We start from the raw sequence: 9,287 nt of genomic DNA on the forward strand, positions 1-9,287 counted from the left end.
CACTGGTCAGGGGACGAATGGTCTGGGTAGAAAGAAAGAGAGAGAGAGCCTGGGGCTCTGCCTTTATTAGGGTTCAAGAGTGGGGTGCTGACAGTTTCGAGGGTTCACTCTTTACTGCCAAATTTAAAGCATGAGAGCTGAACACAGAACATGGAAAAGGACGTAGGTGGCCCCGGAGTGGTCAGTTGTCTAGGTGACCCGGGGCTTTCTGAAGGGGGCCCTTCACAGATGAGGTGGCCTATTTCCTGACCTGATTTTTCTCTTGGTGGCTGTGTCATACAGCTGTCTTATGTTCATCCAAGAGGGATGTCTCTGGACAAGAATGTTGGGGCAGTCAAAACTCGTGACAAGCATGTACACCCTACTTCATGCCCTCACCAACACGTGTGAATTTACACTTTTGGTCTTTTTTAATACTACACATCCAAATGGGTGTGAAGTAAACACATCGGTTTTAAGAAAGCTTCTGCAGGTGGCTATGTGTACCATAGGTCTACAGTCCCTTGTTTGAGGTCCTCGGGACCATGTGTGCCTCAGAATCCAGAATTTGTAGATTTTAGGAAATCATCCCAGTGCATACATTTTTAGAGAGTTCTCCCAGGGGAGTCTGGGGCTGGAACTCACCATCAAACACGTTAAATGTCTACAGCAAAATGTATGACTATTTACATGAAGTGGGATAAATGAGGACTCTCACTAGCCTTGGTTCAGATCAGATCAAAGATTGGTAACAAATGGATTGCGAAAAAAGAACTTTGGAGATTTTTTTATTTGGGAACTTCAGATAAGGAATTTTGGACCCGTATTAGTATTACTTCTACTTATGTCAGTATAACGCTTAAATGTGCTGGAGGTGAATGAAGCTATAGCTTAGAATTCGAAATCGCTATAAAGACATATATTGACCAGAGCTCATTTGTGACAACGGACAGAATGGAAACTGCTTTCCGCCATCCTAGAGTGTGCCTTGAGGCAGGAGCAGCCAGAGGAAGTGACAGGCACTGGCAAACAAACCCAGGCCAGACCCCAGGAACCCCACATCTCCCCATTCCTGGCCCAGCTTCCACTGGGACTCTTGCTCACCCCACCGGGCACCACTCAGCTAAACTTTCTGACAAGTGCCTCACTTCTCAGGCTTTCACACCCCATTAGATCTTGAAGAGTTGTGGGTCCCTTTCCCTCCCTAGGCAATGCCATGCAGCAGAACAACTACCAGTATGCATGTGGTGATGAGAACACTGAATACTAGTCAGTGAACATGCCTCTCCTCCCATTCAGATAGCACACTCAGATAGCAACAGGGTCTGTCTGGAAGCATCAGCTCAACTGAAAGGAGCGATGTTGGATGGTGGCAGTGACAATGGGACCCTTCTGTAGGGACAAGTCTTTGTCTCTCAGGTTGTATGTCTCTCAGGTGACAGGGACTGTCAACTCTGCCAGGGGTGGTTCCAGAACAAAGCCTGCAGCCACCCACAAGGTGGACTGTGCGAGCCCCCCTAAAGTCCCCTGGGGCTCTTCCACCCCATTCCTCTATGATGTTCAGATGTGATCAAGGAAGCCTGCATCGACAATGTGAAATCACATGTCTTGGTCTGTTCTGGTGGCCACAGCAAAACACCGCAGATGGAGGATCTCATAAACAGAAATGTGCTCCCACACTTCTGGAGGCTGGAAGTCCCAGATCAGTGCAGTCAGCTGAGGACCCTCTTCTGGGCCACAGACTTGCTGTGTCCTCACATGGTGGAAGGGGCACGGCCAGCTCTCTGGAGCCTCATTCGTGGGGGCACTAATCCCCATCGCGAGAGCTCTGCCTGAACACTTCCCAAGGGCCTCACCTCATAATATCATCACATCAGCACTAGGTTTTCAGCCTAGGAGTTGGGTGGAAGCACAAACATTCAGACCACAGCAGACGTGAAGAAACAGAATTCTGCAGAACTGCCAGAGATTTCGCTTCTGTGCATGCGATGGCAAAGTAGAAGTAACTGAAATGAGAAACCATCTTTGACTGTTCAAGGGTCCCACCCACTTGCCACAGCAGGAAACATCCACGCACCGTGACAGCCCTATTGGCCCTTATGTCTGGCTTCTCCCCGCCCTGGGTAAATGTGCATCCAGCTCGGGAGCTGAGCTATCTGGAGAAAGGTTCCCCTTCCTTTCCGTGTCTCCCAGAACCACGAGGGTACAAAAATAGAATCCTGTCATGCCAAAGAGCTGGGGTAAAACCTAACAAAGGGAAGAGTAATATGAGCTCAAAGATGCATCCAATCGTGCAGGATCTGATCATTTTAGAAAGGTAGCAAATGTGAAAGGCAACAAATCAATGGGCTCGTAAGTCTTGGTGCTGACCTGGGCTCCTGTTGATAGTTCAGGCTAAGCCCTGGCCATCCACAGATTTGACTGCAGGATGCTCGGTGCAGTGACAAAAATGGCCCTTTTCTTGTTCTACTGGGTTTTTCAGTTTCTGTTTCCACAGAGTCCCTGAAGTTACCCTTTGAATACACAGAAAGGAGAACAGGTTCTTGAGGACACGGGTGCATTGTTCCTTGTTTTTATCGTAAGCAGCTGAGCGTCAGTAGGCACCGTTTGAGGCTGGGTGCATGTGGCAGTCTCTTATTGTTCCTGGATGCTCAGACTCCCAGGGGTACCATTCCCCGTGTAAGCAATAGCAGTCAGCGGCTGATAAATGAGTCTCGGCCAGCCATGCAGAGCTCACAGCAGCTGGCAGAAACAAAGCTCTCCTCTGACTCAGCACAGGTCCACCCGCGGGAATCATTGTCCTAAATGTCGAGGGGGAGTGCCAGAACCGAGGGTCACCTTTCAGCCCCCTCTCAACTTCAGAACTAGCAGAGGCTGGCCTTAACTGGTGACTGTTTATTCCAGTGGGCTTTGATAATCTGGGAGAGTTCACAGAACCCAGCACATATAAGTGGATGTCAGTTACAGTCAATCCAATGTCACATTTCAGAAGCTCTATCAGAAAGACAACCTCCAAATCCACCAAGAATTTCTTGAAATACCAGGTCTATTAAAAGGCAGCACGGATGTTCTCTCCTATTAGAATAAAGAGATGATATAGTTCCATGATTTCGTAAAAATTTCAATTAGGACAATTTTTAAGGCAGTAAATATTGTGAAGCTTTTGGGGAAAGGATTTGAAATGTACTCTGTGTGCTCTATTATTCATTATGTAGTGATCGTTGTGAAGTCCGTTTTGTTCAAGATGAGGACAGGGAGCTTATTCAGGGGACCGCTGATTGAACATGGGCAAATGAATTCACGCAGAAATGCATCACGCATAAGAGTCCAATAGCTGAAAAACGGCTCAAACATAAGTTACCCTGTGTGTTTCTATTTCTTGGAGACTGGCAGGTAGTATCTTTTGTTTCTGGGCCTTGGAACATTGCCGGCGGGAAAGGGAAGAATTTTAAGTGTAAGTATATAGTACACAAGTGTGTAAACACGAAGCACAAAATAAAAGAAAGGGAGTGTTTTTCAGCTTTCAAGCAATAATAACAGAAGCAGTAACAACGGTAAGATTAGCAGTTAGGCAGGGTTACCACCAGCCTGCCCATTGTCTGTGCCGGTTGTCATAATTCCACATGACGCCCACTGGCCAGCCCTCCACCCTGGTCTGTGCCCTGTCAGAGAAACCCTACCACTGCACCACCAGGGTCCCCTGGCTTGCTGGCTTCCACTTGTTTTCAGCCAATGGGAGGAAGCAGCCAGAAGTCAGAAGAGGGGCAACAGAGGTCAGGGTAGCATGGCTTGGGCTCCTTCCCTCATGATGAGTCTTGGTTTGGCTGTGGCCTTGTTATTTGGCCCCTGTCTGTGATTTCAGTTCTTGTGCATCTGGGAACACCTCCCCACCCTCCAGCCCCGTGGCTCTTCGACATCCTATGCTGGTTTCCTTCAACCCTGTCTGTCCACACCTCTATGAATAGTCTCTTCTTTAAACTCTCTTTATTACCCCTTTGAGTGCACCCTCGTTTCTCACCAAAGCACTGACAAATAAAGAGCCTTCTCAGGGATTAGAAAAACACACTCAGATGGGAACATGGGATTCATTATATTATTGCCTCTACTTTGGTATCTGCTGACATTTTCTAAAATAAAAAGATTTCAAAAAAAATTAAAAAGTAAATGATGCCCTGTTGGTGACGAGTGCCCTGTGGGTGCACAGCTTTGTGGGCTCAGGACTCGAGCTGGATTTTTAGTGCCACCTCCCTCCCTCGGCAGGTGACTTCACGCTGCGCACAAGATGCCCAGCTGGACTGGCAGCCCTGAAAAAGGGCAGGCAGGTCCCTACCAACCGGAAAATACCTTCAGGAGGAAGTGAGGGTTGACCTGGGTCTTCAAGATATTTGAGACTTTGGGGGTACATGGGGACAGATTGCGTAAGGCAAGAAGGGTCCCTTGAAGGGACTATTGCAACATCAGAGAGTAGAGACGAGATGGCACGGGGGCTTCGATTGCCGAGGTATAGAGTGTGGATCGGAGCTCAGGATCGACCAGGTACCAGGGTGCAGTATTTGGGCTTTGAAGCTCGACGTAGTCATCGCTGGCTGTCTCTGAGCTCTGTGACTATACACAGTTACTTTTTCCTCATTGAACCTCCGTTTTCTACTTTACGAGGTGGGGATAATATAGTACTACCTCCTAGATTTGCTGGGAGATCAAAAGTTCAAATGCACGTCAAAGTGCTTGGCACAGTACCTGCCTTTAGTAAACTGTCAGTGCTTATTAGGTACATTCACCAAAGGTTTTGAAACGGAATAAGGATGTGATGAAGGCAATAGTCTCTGAAGACGAATCAGACGGCCTGGGCAGAAGGCACTACAAAGGAAAGACGAGGCAGGGAAGTCGGTCGGGGGCTGCTGCGGCTGTCTGCGCTGCAGTGAGTCCCCCGGAACTGGGAGAGAAGAAGCAGGTGGGGGACGCTTTTCGAGAAGAGAAGGAGGAAGGGAGCCAACCGGTCAGGAGAGCAAGACGTCAGAAGGGGCTGCGAGCACTTTTCTGAGCAAGTCGGTCTCCCCCCGTATCGATACGCCTAGGCAGCTTAGGCAGTTGGTACTGAAGAACTGACCGTTTTGATATTTCAGTACATTATCAATATAAATTTGCCATCTCAATACAAATAAGAAAATTAAAGAACCATTAGGTTTTACCTTCAGTTTTACACAATATGGAATTAGACCCAAAATTCTATTACAAAATAAAAACCCTAATGGACATCTCAAGTAGTCCAGCAATCCTTGGCGACTCCACAAACTTTCCAAAGATTTTTTTTTAATCTGGAAGATTCTTCTGATTAAAATCAGAGGTGGGGCCTCTTCTATTGAGAAAGAGCATCCTTTCTCAGATCATCTGTAATTTACCAGTGTAGTTGTTACTAGAGAAATTCACAGGAGAGTTGAGGAGGCGATCAAGTTCCTAAGTATCTAACATACGGGATGGAGAAAGAAAGAGTAGTTAAGTTTAAGTAATAATTTCTGTGCGTCCTCAACGGGGCTTTCACCTGAAGGCCAGCCAGCCGAAGAAAACCACGGCGAAGCCCCTGCAGCCACTTCTCCCTCCGAGAATATTTCTTTCACGGTTTCACTTTGGCCTTTTTCCCCAGGATCCAGCCCGGTCTCCGGCCGCTGTTCCAGCTCACTGTTAGAAACGGCACGGCAGGACCCAGTTTCTAGGTCCCTCCTGCCTCACCCTCGTCTGTTCTCTCCCTCTGTGCCCGGCAGATACTTGCCTGAGATCATGAACGATGGGCTGACCAACCAGATCAACAACCCGGAGGTGGACGTGGACATCACTCGGCCGGACACTTTCATCCGGCAGCAGATCATGGCCCTCCGAGTGATGACCAACAAACTAAAGAACGCGTACAATGGCAATGACGTCAACTTCCAGGACACAAGTAAGAAAGCCTTTCCCAGGGACCTCCAGAGGGAACACTGGTTATTGGAGAGTGTACCGCCATTTCTCCTTAAGAGCAACGTGACCCCCCCCCTTTCATCATCGTGGGTCAGTCTTGCCTAATCTGCAAAGCCATTTATAGTCCCTTGTACAGAAAGCTCTGATCCACAAAACATGGGGCACTATTAAAGTCAGAGCTGGTCTTTCCGCTGTACCTACGCTGAAAATGTCTTTCATCTTCCCGGTGATCCCTTAAAGATAAAGCAACAAAGTAATGTATTTACTTTCTCCTATCCCCATCAACATTTATGATTCTGGCCCCTTCTCCCACCCCCAACAACCAAAAAAATACATTCTAAAGATTGCTCAGACAAGGCTGGGCTAGAATCTGTTTTATCACTCATGAGCTGGGGTCTTTAACAAATTAAAGTCTCAGGTTCCTGCTCTATAGAATGAGAAGCAGCCCTGCCTAAGAGGTTGTGGGGAAGTAAATCATTAGAAGCCATATTTAGAAGAGCTAAGATAAGATCTCATGGGCCATGGATTCGACTACACTGGATGTCCCCTTATCCGGGCACACACATGAGGAACCGTGGACATTTGTGTCTGACGGTTGAGGGAAATAGTAAAATATAGATGCAGTATGATGCCTGACTACTGTATTAAATATCATAAAAGCATCAAGCCCTGGCTGGTGTAGCTCAGTGGATTGAGCGCAGGCCTGCGAACCAGAACCAGAGGATTGTGGTTCGATTCCCAGTCAGGGCACATGCCTGGGTTGCAGGCCAGTTCCCAGCAGGGGACGCATGAGAGGCAACCATACATTGATATTTCTCTCCCTTTCTCCTTCCCTTCCTCTCTAAAGATAAATAAAATTAAAAAATTTAAAGAAAAAAAATAAAATAAAAGCATCAAAAATGACTTGAAAGGCGATTAGGTGAACATTGACATGAAACTATTAAGGCAAGTTCTTATTATTTTGGTTTGGTTGTTTGTGTTTTTTTAGTAAGCACCCTTACAGAGGGAGTTCTCAGGAAAAGATTTCCTGAACATGAGGTGCGGAGTTGCCAGTGATTCTACAGTTTGGTCACTGAAGCAAGAGGTGATGCTTGTGTGCTTGAATTAATGAGACAGAAAGCAGTCACAGATGGAAGACATTAGGTCATCTAAGTCTTAGCCATCATCCTACTGAGTTGTCCCCTGCAGAAAATGTTTAGCACTTTATTCTATTTTAAATAACAAAAGTTAATTTTCTAAATGCAGGATAATTGCCAACCTGATAGACTTCATTGCTCTAAAATTTCTCAGGCTCATCCCATTACTTCTCTCTCTTTACGAAGCCTCTCCTTTTCTCTTCAGGAGAAAATCTTACACAAGCTTTCAGCCTTTTCTGCTGCTCCCTTTCTCCTTGCTCGGCCTCACTCATCTCAATGTATCCCTCTCTCTTCTCTAGCTAGCCAACTGCTTCATTATCTGGATAATGACTATTGGAATAAATTATTCAAGATGCATAACAATTAGCTGATGTTGGCCCTGCTTCTCCTCTCTGACCCGAGGAGGTTATATACATGTCAATCTGCCATGCGTAGGGAATGTCCTTGTGCAAAGAGTCGCTGCAAAGGGAAACAAAAATCATCAACAGTTAAGAAAAGGAGTCACACCCGGGCTGGTGCGGCTCAGTGGACTGAGCTCGGGCCTGTGAAACAAAAGGTCGCTGGTTCGATTCCCAGTTTAGGACTCATGCCTGCGTTGTGGGCCAGGTCCCCAGTTAGGGGCATGTGAGAGGCAGCCACACATGGATGTTTCCCTCCCCTCCTTTCTCCCTCCCTTCCTCTCTCTCTAAAAATAAATAGACTCTTTCTAAAAAGAGAGAGGGGGGGGGTCACTTAACTGTAGCCCAAGCACCAAATTTCACCCTTTATTTTAGGACACAAACCATTATGACATCTTCTAGCCGTCATCACCCTTCTTGCTTTTGACATTTAAAAAAAATCACCCCTGCATTTGTGATTCCTTTTCAGAAAGAGGTGGAGCCATTACTTTTCTCATCTGAAATCTGTCATTATTTGCTTACCACATTTTAATATTCTAAACCTCTTTAATCATATCTTTGCAAAGGTTATATTGCTTCTCATTCATAATACTTGTGTTTAGAGCAGTCCCCTTAGCGAGTCTGATATCGCCAGCTTTAATTAATGGGCCTCCCCCCTCCCTTGTAAAGGCCACTAAAGATAAATCAGAGAAAATATTAAGAACCTGGTGTAGTGTAGTCAAGCAGTCTTGCCTGGTATTCAGATGTCCCTAAAAAAAGCCCAAATTGTGATGAGTTGTGCCTTTCTCATCCAGGAGATGTTACCTTAGCTTTACCTGTGCAGCATCAATCAGCCGAAATGGCACCAGACTTTCAGGAGCAGCTTGGCAAGCCTGTCACCGCTAGCCGCCAGCCAGGAGGAGTTGGGGCTATGGGATGGAATCGTTGAACATGTGGGAGGATAGCAAATGTCATTACCAGGTTTACAATTCCCTGAGTCCTCCCAGGACTCATGCAGACCCCTTAACAATTCTACGAAAGAGGAATATTCGCATTTTTAGAGAAGACACAGAGCCTCAGCAAGGCTAACTGGTTGACTCTAGATCACTTCAAGAAAACACGGCATGCTAAAACCTAGGTTGCCTTTGCTGCAGGCACCTTCCCCACCACATTGGCATCATTGCAAGTGCTGGGGCTGGTGCTCAAACACGTAGTGTCAGGGTGTCTTCACACAGAGTCTGCCAAGTAAATCTTACTGTCCGTACTCCATGAGATGAGGGCACTGGCAGAAGTCGGGTAAACTGCCGAAGGCACATTTATGTATTCAGCAGGTTATTTACTGAGCACTTGCAGTATGCCAGGGACCACTTAAAGGCCATGGGGATCAGAAGTGAACAGTTACACAAAGTCTCTGCTCTCAACCAGTTTGCATCCTCACAAAAGCGGTTAACAGGAAACAGGACAACAAGCAGACAACGTACTTGCACACAGCAGGGAAGTGGATGCAGCCTGATTCGGACCCAGGTCTGAGACACAGGGTTTAGGAAACAGGAAGGAGCCAATCGGGAAGACGTGAGAACAGAGCAGGCCCAGAGGCGTGTTGGGCAAGCAAGGAAGATGTCGCTCTGAGATCACACGGCATTTGGGCCCTGAGGCATTGCTTTCAAGAAGGCAACAGCGAACATTTTTTGTAAAGGATCGGTTCTTAAATTACGTTCAGCTTTGAGGCCTGTCTGTAAAGCCAGAATGAGACCACGTGTACGTGAATGGCTGTGTTCCCTTGTAACTTTGTCTGTGGACACTGAACTGTAGGTTCCACATGCACGCTTTTTACACGCCGCAA

General features: G+C 46.9%; 1 protein-coding gene across 1 annotated transcript in view; it reads left to right on the top strand.

Moving 5' to 3' along the window:
• Nucleotides 1-9,287, top strand: part of GPC6 (glypican 6) — a 1,021,374-nt gene that overhangs the window by 1,006,148 nt on the left and 5,939 nt on the right. The window contains exon 8 of the mRNA XM_037057550.1: nucleotides 5,739-5,914. Coding sequence (XP_036913445.1) covers nucleotides 5,739-5,914 — 176 coding nt within the window. The remainder of the gene's footprint in view (nucleotides 1-5,738; nucleotides 5,915-9,287) is intronic.

The sequence above is a fragment of the Sturnira hondurensis genome, unplaced genomic scaffold (assembly GCF_014824575.4).
Source record: "Sturnira hondurensis isolate 20B ecotype Veracruz unplaced genomic scaffold, ASM1482457v3 Scaffold0009719, whole genome shotgun sequence".
Lineage (NCBI taxonomy): Eukaryota > Metazoa > Chordata > Mammalia > Chiroptera > Phyllostomidae > Sturnira > Sturnira hondurensis.